This window comes from Ochotona curzoniae, unplaced genomic scaffold (assembly GCF_017591425.1).
Source record: "Ochotona curzoniae isolate NIBS_2020 unplaced genomic scaffold, NIBS_Ocur_1.0 contig_2294, whole genome shotgun sequence".
In the NCBI taxonomy this organism is placed as follows: domain Eukaryota; kingdom Metazoa; phylum Chordata; class Mammalia; order Lagomorpha; family Ochotonidae; genus Ochotona; species Ochotona curzoniae.
In genome coordinates this window covers 2,218,952-2,235,583 of record NW_024465405.1, presented here as the reverse complement: position 1 = coordinate 2,235,583, position 16,632 = coordinate 2,218,952, and the positions used below count along the sequence as shown (strand labels likewise).

The following is a 16,632-nucleotide window of genomic DNA, read 5'->3' as shown; positions in this document are numbered from 1 at the left end:
AACCATGCTTTCCTGAAAGCCATGGCAAGATTTCTTAGAGGCAGCCTGAACAGCTGCCCAGTCAATGCAGAACACATATTGTCCACATGTCCTGATGAAAATGTACCCCAAAACTTTGCATCAAGTCCCCTCTTTGAGTCTAAATGTTTCCTCAAGATTTTGTTTCTTTTAATCATTATTCATAAATGCATGCAAAGCATCTTTAATATAAAAGGAATTTCATCTATCTATACCAATTGTTGGAAATATAATGGCTTCTACTATGCATTCAAACATATATATATAAAAGAAACTTCTAATCATTCAATGAAAAGACTCATTCTTTTATTTTTCCTTTTGCACGACCATGCTTAGGTGCCCTTGTGTGTAACCAACATATTGAAAACTCTGAATGATTCAGTGGCTCACAGGCTATACATTTCGTTAAGGGGTGTGTACTTGTAACCACCGCCCATGAACCAATGCGCCTCCCTGAACTCTGCCAGTTCAGAAAGTAGCCGGGCCCCACCCTGGACAAAGAGCAGACCTGCACGCAACACCTGGGTAGCACATGCTGTTGATCAATACAGAGCAAAGGGGAGAGACGCCCTAGGAACAGGCTCAGTCTCTGGCACTACTACCACTTGCCCTCATGGCTGCTCTTGCCAAGAGAGCCAACTCATTCACTGCCTTCACAAGCCGAAGACAGCAATCTCACTACATTTTAAGCAAAACAACTTTCACACTCCCATCAATTGGCCAAAACTCACTTAGACAAACCTCTGCCAACATCTGAAAGAAGATCTCATCTCTGCCAGCTTCCCTGAGCAAGCTGTGGCACTAACTGCCACCTTCAGGGAAAGAACAAGGTCATTTCTTAAGGTCACCAGCACCACACACCCAGGACATGACAAGAGAAATTCTGCTATTCCCCATTCGTGCCCTGAGTGGGTGGGTCAAAATCAAGCCCAGGACCTCCAAGCTCTGTTGCTTCTGGAACTCCTCCTGCACTCAGTTGCCAGAGCAGCCCTTCCCTCCCAAGCAGACACCTGCCTCTGGTGTTTCTGAGTCAGGTTCCTCTGGAGCAAGCTCATCTCAAACATACCACCAGGGACCCTCTAGCAGAAATACGTGTCAGAGTTGCAGAGTGGAGGAACCCCACCATCGCAAACACCTCTTCCCCAATGGGCTGAGCAGGAATCTCCCTACACTCCCAGCTTTTCTGCCACATGAGGCAGGGGTTCTGTCCTTCACGTTAATGAGGTGCTTTCTGCAAGGGTGTGGAACCTGTTTTCTGCCAGGGTTACTTGGATGTTTATTACTCTTTGCATGGCATCAACAATTGTGCAAAAGTTCCCGAACTTCTTTACACTGTGATAAATGTGTTGGATATTATGACTGTAGAGCTCAGGCTCTGCCTACTGGTAGAAAAATGCAAGTACATGCAAGATTCTGAGCACAACTGTGCACAAAAGAAAGACAGAACAATGTTTTGGACAATTTTGCATGTATCAGGAAAAAGGAGCTAGGTGAATAGATATCATTAATGATTCCTTGAAGACATCCTGTTGTCTATAAGACCATACCAAATGTGTATGTTGTGTAGATATGACTGCCCATGATTAGTAGGCAAGTACAAATTGCAAATGAAAATTAGATTGATTAGATCTATTCTGATATCAAACGTTGTTTTAATGAGACAGATGTGGAAATTCATGTCACATATATACGTATAAAATATAAACACATGAACAAGAGTACTAATAGAATTTTCAAAGGTGTCTGGGTAACCCACATAAAATTGTATGTCACAGTGTGTTTCATAATATATTTTCTAAAACCAGCACTTTTTAAATGCTGGTTGAATATTCATACTGTGAGATGAAGTGCGACACATACCTCTCAGTGAGAAAGCTTTACAATGTTTAATGCTCCAAATAAGAAATCCACACTGTACATTTTTTCAAACTGGAACAATTAAATTAAAGCATTAATAAAAAAAACCAATACTCCCTCCAGGCTAAAGGAGCTAGAACTCACCTTCGACAAAGGTTTCCCCCTGTGGCAGTTAATACCACCCACGTAGACCATGTTGGGCATCACAGGTTTGGGATAGTCAAACACAAAGTCAGTTCTTATCAGCCAGATTGAGGTGTGGCTGAAGAGGTCATAGAGCGTGACAGGCTCTGGGAAAACTTCAGAAGCAAGTTCTAAAATACTTTTGAAAAAATGGTGGCAAAATAAACGCTCTTGAAAATGAGTGATATGATTCCAAACTCTCTCCTTGAAGGTCATGACATCTGTGAATCTTAACAGACCTCTAGGAACATAAGAAAGAGAATAGGGACACTGCGTAGCTTCTTCAAGATAGTGGCAAAATACTCCCCTGGTGAACACGACAGATGGCAGTGATAAATATTTGGCCACTATTAAGCCACACGTATCAAAAGGATCCAGAAACACTGCATCAAAAGAAGTTTCTTTCAAATATTCCACTAACTTCTTGTCATTAAACAAACTCCTACAATGCGAAAAAATGAGTTCAAATAAATTGTACAATGGACCCTTCTTAACGTTAAATAAGTTGTCCTCTCGAACTTTCCATTGATATCTGGCAAAATCCTCGAACACACGGTCCATATCTTCCAGGGTGTGAGACGTCCTGTAGCTCTTCACTGTACAATTCAGAGACTGTCCCAGTTGCCAACTCACCTCTGGCATGACAACAACCAACTCATGCCCTCTCTCAATGAGCTTCTCCACCACCGAGCGCATGGTAAACCAGTGACTGCCATCCATGGGGACCACCAGCAGCTTGCCTGCCTCACCTGAGCCAGAGGCCAGCAGCAGGCACACACACAGAGGAAGGAGACCTGTCTTCATTGCAGTGGACATTATTGGCTGTAGCCTGAGCAACACCGTTAATTGGACTCTGAGCTGTGTACTAAAGGTGGAAGGAATAAACAAAAAATCCACCCACAGAAAGGGCGTGTTTTCACATAGTCCAGGAAAAAAAAAATGACACAGCCAATGATTTTCTCCAAAGAACAGTGAGAAATGAAGAGTATTTGCTAAAATAAGTGCCTGAATTCTTCACAGGCAAGATTATATAACAATCGCTCCATTAAGCAATGGCATACAAGATCTGCACTCAGAGTGTAAGCACTGGTTTTTATACCTTGAGAATACATACACACATACACATGAAAAGCAGATGGTACTTAACAAACCTGCACATTGGAAATCTGGTCAAACATACAATTCACTTTTTGTCCTTGACTATATAGGTGGTTTGTTTATAAAGAAATTGAGATCCAAGGGCAAATTGCAAGATCTGGAGCTTGGCAATTTCAATCAGTGTAGATACACTGCCCACAAGCATCACTGTTGATACACTGGTACTCTACTTATTCATTTCCAGGAGTGTTTTTCACCATTTCCAGACTTCCATATCTACAATCCAATTAGATTCTCAAGCACTGAGTGCTTGAGTGGAGAAGGAAACTAGACTTCATTATTCTTCCTGCAAAAGAAAATGTAATGAGAAAAACAGAACTGAACCTGAGAGATGGAAACAGGTGTGCTGCACAGAGGAAACCAAATGTGAGCAGTGAAGCTCTCCTTTGATCAGATAACACTGACTACGAAAAACCACTCAACAAAAATAGTAAGGACATTGCATAATGATGGCAATGTCAATTCAGTGAAGAGGATAAAATGATGAAAAAGAATAATCCTATACTCCCAACAAGACAGCACTTATCTACATCAACTGGGAATTGAAGCATCTGAAACCAGACACACATTGCAATACAGGAATACCAGAAGGCTAGAATACACCACATCAACCGAAAAGACAGCTACACACTGGACAAAATGGAGCTAACAGACACACACACACACACACACACACACACACACACACACACACACACACACACATACACACACATCAAAAACTGTCCAGCAGCAATAGAGCATATGTTCCCATCAAGTATACACAGGAAGTCCAAGACCAATGCCTGACAGAGCACAAAACAAGCACACATGGCATGTCCAGGAACATTGCCATGACAGGACACAAAGCAAGTGAACGTGGCATGTCCAGCACCGATTCCTGATAGGGCACAAAGCACACAAACATGGCATGTCCAGGACTGATGCCATGACAGAGCACAAAACAAGTGAACATGGCATATCCAGGAACATTGCCATGATAGGACACAAAGCAAGAACACACAGCATATCCAGGAACGATGCCTGAAGGGAGCAAAGCCAGTGAACACCGCAGGTCCAAAACCTATGCCATAACAGGGAACAAAGCAAGCGAACATGGCATGCCCAGAACCAATGTCATGACTGGGCACACAGCAAAGCTCTGGGCCACTGAAGAAGGTTGGCATTGTCCACGTCTTCTCAGGACACAAAGACATGAAACCTGCAGTCATGAACAGAGGACTTGTGCAGAGCTGTACAGCCCTAACCTCACCCCATCCAGCTGCACCTGACATCGCCAGCACCCTCAAGCAGGGAACATCAGCTCCTCATCCCACAAACAAGTGCAGTGTTCTCCAGGATGGTGATCCCTCACTGATGTCCTGATGTCAAGTTTTCATCACAGACTTGGATGTAATTCCCACATGGAAACACAACAATATTTTCTCACAGGAGATCTCAGTCAAACCTCCATGTAGGGTTTGACATACTACATCTAACACACACATATATACAAACTCACATCACTGGGGAAACATTACCCAACAACAACTCCATCTCAACAGATAGATGAAATTCTCATCACAACCTCAGTTCTCCAGCTCGACATGGCACGCTATCCAAAACAGCCCGCACACCGGCCCAGACAAGGAAAAACACACCTGTCCACACACCTCCTGATGAAACCTTCATTTGTGCAAAGGATGTAATCCAGGCCTTCTCATCAAAGGCCCTTCTTTGACATCTGAATTTCTCCTTCAGAATTTTATTTCTTGGTTTGGGCCTTGGGGCCGGGGGCAACTGAAGCTCCCTGAAGTGTGGTGGATGTGAGGGGTGCCCCTGCTGGACCGGACCCAAAGCTAGGAACTAAACCCAAAGCCACTGCCAGAAGGCAGGGACCGGGTCCTTGGCTTTGGGCAGCCAGTGCACCAAGTGGTGCCAGGCTCTGCCTAATGGCTGCCCAGTGGCGAACTCTGGGATGTTTGGGATAATAAATTGCTGCCTAGGGACACCCATGAATAAGGCCAGTTTTAGTGTAGGTGAGAGATGAATTCTGGGTGATTTCCAGTAACAGGGTCATGAAACTTTTGGGCAAGTGTGGAAACTGGGACCTGATGGTTTGGAGGGAAGTGTCCATAGATCTATTTGGGCCAGACTGATTCACCAGCCAAATTAGGAATCCTGAGATGGGCTATTAGCATAAAGCATCATTGACTGCCACACACCAGTCCACTCAAAAGCTATAGATGGGGACCTGTTTGGCAGGGCTAGGTACCATTACCTGACTGGGTGGTGGAATAGTGGACTGGTCACATTTGGCAAGGTCAGGACACTAACCAGCACACGTTGAGAACCTGGTCCGAGGGTAAATTGTGGGGGAAGAGTAGACCCAACCCTGTGGAAATACAAGTCCCACAGGTTAGCTTGCGAGCTGGGGTGGCGATGGACTAAGCTAGGAGTGACCATGGCACCTGCCATCACTTATGGGTAAAGGAACCGATGGCAATCTGGGCAGGTCAAGGCAGCACCACCCAAAGGTGCATCCTAAAATAGGATGTGGAGTGGGCCAAGCTGCAACTTGAAGGGGATGCACTGGGCAGGGCCAAGCAAGTCTCAACTCACAAAAAAAAAAAAAACAAACAAACAAAAAACAAAACAAACAAACAAAAAAACCAGAAATCAGGATGCAGCACATGTCATTCCGATCTAGGCTCTTACACCAACTGGTCTGTATGAGGCAGAGATACTATGCCACAGCATTGAAGGCAAAGGCTGAGACAGGTGAGGGGCTAAGCCAACTGGGTCAGAGCAACCATTGGCACCTGCATAATCTAGGACTGGGAATAGACTCGGCTGGGGAGCTGTGAGAGTACACTCTTGCTGGGTTGGGATTCCCACAGGAGGGTGTGGGGGCTGGAGTGGGGGTTACATTCTTGTCTGGATATGGCTGCAATCTCCCTTGGCACAATTGTGGACTGGGGCTGGGTGCACCAAGCTGGGCTAGACACCAGCACCATCTAGTGCTTCGGGGAACCTGGGTAGATGTAGGACGGACTAGGCTGGGTCTCTCTCTAACCCTACTGAGACATGTATGAGCAAAACGTCCAACACCAAGAACTGGAACGGATTGAAGGCCAACAATGAGGGCTGGCCCATGAAACCACCAGTACGTGCAAGATCTGGCATAGGGAGAGGTTCTTAAGGAGGAGCTTGCGAAACTCCTCTGTCAGAACACAGTCCCTACAGGTGAGCACAGCAACCACGACAGGGAGCAACCCAGACCAGGCCATAGGAAGATACTCACCATTATACTTATGGAATAGGTGGGGGGCAGACCTGGCTGAACCCATTCACATCACCCACTGGTGAATCTGAGCACCAGAATACAGTGTGGGTCAGGCCAGGTTCAGTCGCAACACACACCAATGCATGTTACGGAATGCCAAGGTGAGGTGAGCCATACCAAATGTGGTTACAGTGCCAAAGCAGCACACATGAGAATTGGGGGGGTGGGGGGAGGAAGCAAAGCCAGCAGGAGAATGTGGGCTCCCCTGCTGGACAGCCACTCCCACTGGAGAGCATGATTTGGGATGGGGGTAGACCAGACCAGGCAGGGGTACAACACCTATGGGCGTCATAGGACCTAGATTAGGGAGGGACCAGGTTGGGCTAACAGTTTCAACTGGTGCAAGGAAAAATCAGTGTGGGTGAGGGATGGTTGGGCTTTGCTGCAGCATCAGATGGCAGAGGCTGGCACGGGGGGCTAATTCTGTCAAGCTAAACCACAGAACCACCTGAAGAGTGCATAATCTTGGAGTGGGAGTGACCTAATAGGGAAATAGTGGGCACCTCCCTCTTGGGTTACCACTCCCACTGGAGAGCACAAACACTGGGACAGGGGGCAGGGGTGGCTAGACAGAAAGGTGCCTGCCAGTAAGTGAGTGGGTTGGATAGTAGGTTGGTTGGATTGAACTAGGCTTCAATACCCACTGACATGTACGATAGCTAAATGGGTTGTGGAACAGACTGAACAAGCCTGTGGTACATACTGGCATGCATGGGAACCAGGGTAGGGGGCAGGTCTAGTGGGGGTTATGGGAAGTCGCCGCAAATAAGCTGCAGCTCCCATGGTTTGCGGGAGTACAAAATATGAAGTGGGTAGGATCGAGCTGGACTACTACACCCATTGATTGGTACATGTGGAAGACAGGGCTGGAAACAGAACTGACCCAGCAGTTGCAATGACCAGCATATGCATAATCTGGGGGGAGAGACTGAGCAGGACCTTGGACTGGCAAACTCACAAGAATCAGGTCTGGGATCACCTCAGATGAAGTTTCTCAGGGGATCCCTCTAACTGAGCTGCTGGTCTCAGAACCCCAACCATGAAGAAACTTTATCAGCCAGTGGATTGTGAATTGGTTTCATCGCGATTGGAACGGCGACATTGGCAGCAATTCAGAACTGTTGAACTATCAAAACTGCTTGAGCAGGACCCTCGGAGAGTGCCTCACATCAGGGACATGAGATGGGTGAGAGGCTGGGTGAGGCTTTTCTGTTTGTTTCTCCCCAGCCTCCAGATGCAGGAAAAATGATGATATTACTGTAGAAAAAATGGCATTACCAACTTTTCTATAGCCCTTGATGATCTGTACCCTAATCCACTAAGTAAGATTACTAAAAAAAAAAAAAAAGGAATTTTGTTTGTTTTAAGCTTGAATTTGTACCTATATATATAAAAAAATACTCCTTTATCATATAAGAAATCTCAGAAAACTCTGTCAATTATTAGATAATTCATACATTTATCAGGCTTTGAAATAAACATACAAGAGGCTTTTAAACATGCAAAGAAAATGCACGTGACTTTTATTGCAATGTTTTCATGAACAAGCTGAATTATCCTTGTGTGTAACCAACATATTGAAAACTCTGAATGATTCAGTGGCTCGCAGTCTGTCCATATCACTAAAGGATGTGTATCTGACCCTACTTCTAAACACCAACCATGAGCCAATGCAGCTCCCTGAACTCTGCCGGCCCAGGAAGTAGCCGGGCCCCACCCTGGACAAAGAGCAGACCTGCACGCAACACCTGGGTAGCACATGCTGTTGATCAATACAGAGCAAAGGGGAGAGACGCCCTAGGAACAGGCTCAGTCTCTGGCACTACTACCACTTGCCCTCCATGGCTGCTCTTGCCAAGAGAGCCAACTCATGCATATATTTGACAAGTCTAAGATTGCAATCTCACCGCATTTTAGAGAAAACAACTTTCACACTCCCATCAGCTGGATAAAAAGACACTTAGACAAACCTCTGCCAACATCTGAAAGAAGATCTCATCTCTGCCAGCTTCCCTGAGCAAGCTGTGGCACTAACTGCCACCTTCAGGGAAAGAACAAGGTCATTTCTTAAGGTCACCAGCTCCACACACCCAGGACATGACAAGAGAAATTCTGCTATTCCCCATTCGTGCCCTGAGTGGGTGGGTCAAAATCAAGCCCAGGACCTCCAAGCTCTGTTGCTTCTGGAACTCCTCCTGCACTCAGTTGCCAGAGCAGCCCTTCCCTCCCAAGCAGACACCTGCCTCTGGTGTTTCTGAGTCAGATTCCTCTGGAGCAAGCTCATGTCAAACGTTGCACCAGGGACCCTCTAGCAGAAATACGTGTCAGAGTTGCAGAGTGGAGGAACACCACCATCGCAAACCCCTGTTCCCCAATAGGCTGAGCAGGAATCTCCCTACATTCTCAGCTTTTCTGCCACATGAGGCAGGGGTTCTGTCCTTCAGGCTAATGATGATTTTACCTTCAGCTGCAGATCTGCTACTCTCAGGCATACTTGGATGTTTTGAACATCTTTTGCGGGACACAGGGAATAGTCAACAAAAGATAGCATGCTGTATATGCATTGATTTTCTATTTCTTCCTGTCAATGCCTGCGAGGGCAAAACCAAATGATTTCATCGCAACATTCACTCTGCTGGTACAAACTTATCCACCTCTGAACTAGGGTGTTACACCACCCAACCACCTGTCTTACGATTCCTGAATCTTCCGTGATCACAAATGGTATGCTCATGGGAATCAATTGAAGGAATATTAACCTTAAAGTGACATGTGAAAATCAACCCTGAAGCTAGCATCTGCACTCCATCGTCAGGCTGTCTTCTGTTGGGTGTGATGTAGTCCATCTCTATCTCAGAGCCTCTTCTAAGCACTAATTCTGAAGAAATATTGATATGGGAGCGAGCAGGTTAATATGGATGTAGGCTATTGGAACTCCCAATATGTGTGTGTGTGAGTTCATACTTGTTAGTTCATACAATACTGTGTGTGCATACATGTTAGTGCAGTGATGGCATCACCTCCTCTCCTGTTGCTGTCTGGTTCCACTGCACACACAGGGGATGTGTGCTGGAAGTAGACTGAAAGTCACCCTGTTCTTACTGCATGCCTACTGTGTGCATCTGTTCAGAAGCCTCTCTGGGGATCAGTCTGTTGGGTTTTCTGTTTATTAGGGAGTGACTCGCTGCTGCTTGTCTAAATTCTCCTGCCTACATGAAAGCCTCTGCTCAGGTTCAGCATGAGCAGCAGCAGGAGAAAACTTTACTTATAATCCACTCTGTTCATTTTTAACTAGAAAACATGTCTCTTTTTTTTTATTTTGCAAAACGGAAATATGTGGATGTTCAGCTCCTAGTGTATACTTTGTTGGATAAAAATATGAATCAAGGCTGACTGTATCAACACACTATAGGATGTGCTGGAAGCTACATGGTTTGCTATGTATCCCATGTTCACTTAATACTTCTTTCTTCACATAAGAAGGGTTTATAAACAAGTCCTACATATACAAACCAATTAAAGAATTTTAGAAATTTTGCAAAACTATGTGACTATGTCATGTAGAAGCTGGAAGTCAACTGATTGACAGCAAGGAAATAAGAACCAAAAGCTGAGGCAACTACAAGCATTATTTTTGCAAAGAAAACTAAGAACAGAAACCTACAATCTTCATACATAAAAGGCAAGGCTTAGCAACAAGAGGCAAGAATTTTCTCAAAATACCTTACACCATGAAAACGCCTGGGACACTATGACACGACGGCCACTCTGCCTTCAGAGAAGAGAGCAAGAACCCCACGGAATGAACACAAATGGAGTGCTGAGGAATGTTTAGTTCAGATGTGCTCACAACAGCAAAAGGAAGGAAAGCATGAACGCTTGTCTTTATCAATTGTTTGAAGCAAGCTCAGGTCATCTAAAGACGTCTTTGCAGTCTCGTATGCTCCTTCCAAAGTGTATTTTTGACTTATAAAGATGTCTACAATATATTGGCAGGGAGAAATTTCTTGATAAAATTCCTTAAACCCATCCTGATACCAAATTCACATAGGAAATAAACAAATAAACCGCCAACAGATGCATACAACACTACAAATAGAATCTCCTTAGATATATCAGGATGCACCAACATGAAAATATTCTTCAAACTGTTTTTTTTTCCTGTTTTTCCAAATCTCCCATTTTAAAATGCAGAACTAGAGAGGATCAAGATAGCGGAATGGGGTAAGGACACATTTAAATGGGCAGAGAAACATTTAATCAGGATGAAGCAGAGAGGACACATTCCAGGAAATAGGAGAAGACAGAACAACAGCAGGTGGGTACCTGGAGACTGACAGACACAGGAAAGCAGCAGACACAATGGTGTGGTGTTTCAATGACTGATAATCCAGTAGCATTCAGCTAACGGTGATCTGAACTCCACCAGCAGCCGAAACTCGACCAACAACCAGATGGGAAGGAACTTTCACTGGGAGTTTGGGAGGTGAACCCAAACAAAGAACTGTCTGTCCTGCTGGTCCGTTTGATTTGACCAGGAGCAGAGACAGAGCGGCAGATGCCAGACAGGAAGTGCGAAAATAGGGTGGATTTCACAGCCTAGTCAACCCCCTGGAGCCTAATTGGGTGCCATTTTGCCTAGGGAGCAAAGACAAGGGAAAGGACTGAACATACTACGAGCTGGGAGTGAACTCTTCTGACTCAGTGAACTGCATCAACGTGGCATCTACAGGTCCCACCCAAGACAGATCTGGGTAGCCCTCAGACCTGATGGCCAGCAGATCAAGAACTCTAATAGTGGAACATCAGGCACCATTTTGTACACTGTGGCAAAGGTTTTAGGACTGCAGGGGACTACAGCGAACTGTGCATTGGCTGAACTCATGAGAACTCTCAGAGTTCAGTGGATTTCACTGGTCCCGCAGCAAAATAATACTGACTGTGGCATCGTATGGGTTAAAATAGGTCCATGTGGCACCCAATAATAACGTCCAAAACGTTCCGGCAAGATCAGAACCACCAACAACCTAGCTGTATAGGACACCTGGTGTCTCTCTAAGCCTGGGATCTGTTCCAACTGGAAGTGGGAGAAAGGTTGCAGACAACAGTGCAGCCTCAGCACGGTATCACAGGAGGTGGAGAAGGGTGATCCAGGAGCTGGGGCTACAGAGACCATGGTGGAAATCTAACGTAAGAACCCAGATATGGAACTTGAGGAGGGAGTGGCACAACTGACTGCAAGCAAAGAACTGGATAGCAACTGCAGTAAGTAAAATCGAAGTGTAGACCTGTGGGTGATACAGCTTAGAAAGCTGCCCCAAGGGGAAGATTCTGCTAACGGAAAGTACAATGACCAAGAGCAAAAGAAGACACAGAGGCACAATGAATATTACTGAAGATTCCCCTGCAAAGGAGCAAAACCCAATGCCAACTTCAAAGTTCACAGAGGAAGACATTGAGAAAATGGGGGACACAGAATTCACAAAATTAGTTTTAAAGCTTCTGATAAACAAGGAGAAGCACATACAAGAGTTCAAAGAATTTAAGGAATATTTTACACAAGCAACAGCAGCAATAAAGCAAATCAAGGCTGATATATCAGAAATTAAGAACACAGTAGAGCAAATTAAAAATACAGTGGAGAGTCTCCAAAATAGAATGAAGCAAGCAGAAGAAAGAATCTCAGAATTGGAAAGAAAGATATTTCCTGCCATCAGGGGGAAGCAAACAAAAAGTTGAATCAGGCCAAAAAAAGTATTTAAGAATTGAAAGGCACTATTAAGAGGCCTATTATAAGAGTTAAGAGAGTCCCAGAAGACACAGAAAGAGAAACTGGTTTTACAAATATATTTAATGGAATAATAAAGGAAAATTTCCCTAATCTAGAGAAAGAATTGGGAAACAAGATCCAGGAGGGGCACAGAACTCCCAACAGCCTTGATCAAAAGCGATCCTCACCAAGACACATGATCATCAAGCTCTCTTCAATTGAACATAAGGAAAGGATCCTTAAATGTGCATGTGGAAAAAAATCAGTTGACATATGAAGGAATGCCAATTGAATTCACAGGAGATCTCTCACAGGAAACTGTATAGGAAAGAAGAGAATGGAGTGACATATTCCAGATTCCAAAAGCAAAAAATTGTTGGCCTAGGATAACATATGCAACAAAGCTTTCTTTTGTCTTTGAAAATGAAATAAAATTCTTCCAGAATAAAGAAAAGCTAAAAGAATTTGCCTCTTTCAAACCTGCCCTACAAATGATACTTCAAGATGTTCTCCTGACAGAGAAGAGGAATAGCACCCAACAAAACCAAAGGCAAATGGGAAGAACATCCCAATAAAATAACAACAGAAGACTAAACCAATGAACGGCCCATTGCTAAAATGTACAGGACAAAAGTACCATCCATACATATTAACCCTGAATGTAAACGGCTTAAGCTCAATCAAACATCATGGATTAGTAGACTGTATTTAAAAACAAAACCAATCTATTTGTTGTTTAGAAGAGACACATTTCACCAACAAAAATCAGTGCAAACTTTATCTCATGGACTTTGATGTTTTTGTTTTTGTTAGTTTCATCTATTCAAAGTAGTTTCTTCTGATTATTCTTCAGTGACACATAGATCATACAGTAGCATCATTTTCTTCAAGAAGGTTCATGATTATCTTGTTCTTTTCTTAGGCTACACTTCAGTCATTTAGTAGCATGTTATTTAACTTCATGGTGGTGTTAATTTCTCTTTTCTCCCTGATGTTGATTTTGTTTTGTGTCTTTTAATTTAAGAGGATGTATAGTAGCTGTGTAATGGAGAATCTCATGTCTGGTAACATATAATTTAACTTAATGGCATTGTAAATTTCTATTTTCTTCCTATCGTTGATTTTGTACTGTGACTTTTCATTTAAAGTGATGTACAGTAACTGTGAAATGGAGATTAACAAATCCAGATGTGAGCACACAATCCAGTAGACATCTCTACTTCCAGACAAAGATGGATTTACAACTAAACTGTTTACTATATCTTGACAATAGGATGCTGGACACTCTGCCATTGTCCATGCCCACAATGATGGACATATGACTGTGTATAAAGAACTATACATGAGCAATGATATAGAGGAACTAGGTGGGAGGGAGAATTGGGGAGGGGATAAGGAAAATCAGAGGAGCCTTTTTAACAATGTCATAAAATGATTATAATAATAATAAATAAAAAGATTTTTTAAATAATATAAAAAGATGCAGAATTAGACTTATGCGGTAAGCACATACAAGGGCATACATATACAAGTCAATCAATGAAAAAAAATCGGAACATTGGTTGATAGGTTAAGAAGAAATATGCAAAGCATATTAGTCAGCCAGAAACAACAACAGTAAGTAAAAAATCACAGCTAAACAGTAGTTACTTTAACATAATGTAAAAATGCTGATCCTTCCAGGCTAAAGGAGCTGGAACTCACCTTCGACAAAGGTTTCCCTTCGTGGCAGTTAATACCACCCCACGTAGACCATGTTGGGCATCACAGGTTTGGGATAGTCAAACACAAAGTCAGTTCTTATCAGCCAGATTGAGGTGTGGCTGAAGAGGTCATAGAGTGTGACGGGCTTCTGGAGAACTTCAGAAGCAAAATCTAGGGTAATTTTGTAAAAATGGTGGCAAAATAAATGCTCATGAAAATGAGTGATATGATTTCAAACCCTCTCCTTGAAGGTCATGACATCTGAGAAGCTTACAAAATTCAGAGGAACATAAGAAAGAGGATGGGGACACTGTGTACCTTCTTCAATATAGTGGCAAAATACTGCCCTGGTGAACACCACAGATGGCAGCGATAAATATTTGGCCACTATTAAACCACACATATCAAAAGGTTCTACAAACACTGCATCAAAAGAGCTTTCTTTCAAATATTCCACTAATTTCTTGTCATTAAACAAACTCCTACAATGCGAAAAAAAGAGTTCAAACAAATTGTGTATTGAACCCTTCCACAGATAGACAATGTTGTTCTCCCGATCTTTCCATTGAGTTTCAGCAAAATCCTTCATTGCACGGTCTATGTCTTCCAGGGTGTGAGACGTCTTGTAGCTCTTCACTGTACAATTCAGGGACTGTCCCAGTTGCCAACTCACCTCTGGCATGACAACAACCAACTCATGCCCTCTCTCAATGAGCTTCTCCACCACCGAGCGCATGGTAAACCAGTGACTGCCATCCATGGGGACCACCAGCAGCTTGCCTGCCTCACCTGAGCCAGAGGCCAGCAGCAGGCACACACACAGGGGAAGGAGACCTGTCTTCATTGCAGAACCGTTTGCTGAGCTGTGGCTCTAGCAACCCAGCTGCTGGGAGACTCAGCTGAGAACTGTGGTTGGCAGAAAAAAACTGATATAAAACCCTTCCCATAAAAAGGGTGTGTTTTCACATAGCCCATATACATAGTCAATCATTAGCTGTGAGAGATAGATATCTGTGAGATATATGTATTAATATACATACATATCAATGATTTACTTGGACAACATGAGAAATGAATGCCATTTACTTGGACATGAGCTTGAATGTTTGCACAAAGGATTAGCATATATTTGCTGCACGGGAAAGAACACACCTTCCTGGCATTATGAGTTAAGCAACAGATTGTAAGGGATGACTTTATATCTGGAGGACACACAAACACAAACACAAGAAAAAGAACGCAACAAACACCGAAAACCCTGGGAATGGTTGCTTCCCTTTCCTCCCATTAAAACAAGTTCAATGTCCTTCAGCATAACGATCTCTTAACTGTCTTAAAGTATATCAATACAACCCTCATAGACTCAGGGTAATTTTCTACAGGAGAGCTCCAAAAATCTTCCAAGTTCATCTTGATGCATTACATGGAATGCATATACACACACACACACACATTCACATGCTCGGGCCCGTGCTGTAGGTGTGGATGGCACAAAAGTGTAAAGAGAATAACTCCCTGCCTGGCGGGGCCTGGGTGGAGCTTCCAGCTGTTTGGCAGGGCCCGGCCGAGTTCTCTCTGACCACCTTGACGTGGTTTCATCCCCTTTTGCATGGACATTCAAGCACCCCATTAAGAATTTTGTAATCTATTGAGGCATTGTTTGCCCCTGTGAGATGGCTTTGGCAACCAGCATGAGTTTGACAGTTAATGTTAGTGATAATGTCTTGGTGAGTGGGCATTTAACTGCACACAAGAGTACAATTAAGCCCATGCTGTTTCTAGACACCTTATTGTGTGCCTACACATTGCCATGAAATCTGGCCCAGACATTTAGCATGCTTTCTGGGAAATGGCTTGATAAGAATTTTACAAACTAATGGAAGTGATGAGAGTATGAACTGAAACTGCTATGACAAAAAATATAGCTACTGCTGTGACCATAAAGGCTATCCTGTTACTGTGACCCTAAAGGCTGAGCTTGCAGGCCTAATGGCCAACTAATGTCAATGACCCCAATCCCCATAAACCAAGGCCCCAGACTTTTTAACCCATACATAATGCAAGATAGGGGCCTGGTTGTCACAGGCAGCACCAAAGATAGAACCCAGACTTGAGGAGAGCAGGTGGGGACTGGCAAGCCGAGATAGACAAGGAATGTGTAATCCTCGCTCATTTATCTCCCAAACTGCTGTAAACTGTGCCCCCCTGCGGCTATGTCAAGCTGCCCCTAAAAGAAAACCTTGTACTACTTCTGTATAAAAAAGCAGACAGCTTTTTCGCATAGTCCATAATGATCATGACATTGTAATGATCCATTCTGCTTCTTTCTATGCCTATTTCACGCACCCTTCTTGAGCTTTGAAATCAGCTGGAGCTGGACTCCAGCAAGTGGCGCCCAACATGGGGCTCGATGAAGATAAGTCTTAAGTCTTTTCTCTTTTGATCTTTGTGGCGTGAATATGACTTCACCCAGGGTCCTGCAGGCCCCCTGACAGAGGGTCAGGTTTGGAGGCGTGAATAGACAGAGCTTATATTGAGAAGTTGTGTACCCTCTGTGCTTAAAAATGGGCCAGAATTATTCTAGTGAAAGAAGTTTGTATGCTGATATTATTAAGCA

The 16,632-nt window shown here is 43.8% G+C and overlaps 1 protein-coding gene and 1 pseudogene across 1 annotated transcript; both read right to left on the bottom strand.

Annotated features, from left to right (window-relative positions):
- Nucleotides 1-1,956: 1,956 nt before the first annotated feature.
- LOC121151176 (UDP-glucuronosyltransferase 1A9-like) lies at nucleotides 1,957-2,874 on the bottom strand. The gene has a single exon (XM_040972427.1). It carries the CDS (start codon nucleotides 2,872-2,874, stop codon nucleotides 1,957-1,959), a length of 918 nt encoding a protein of 305 aa, XP_040828361.1.
- Nucleotides 2,875-3,493: 619 nt separating this feature from the next.
- LOC121151174 lies at nucleotides 3,494-14,978 on the bottom strand (annotated as a pseudogene).
- Between the last annotated feature and the right edge of the window lie 1,654 nt (nucleotides 14,979-16,632).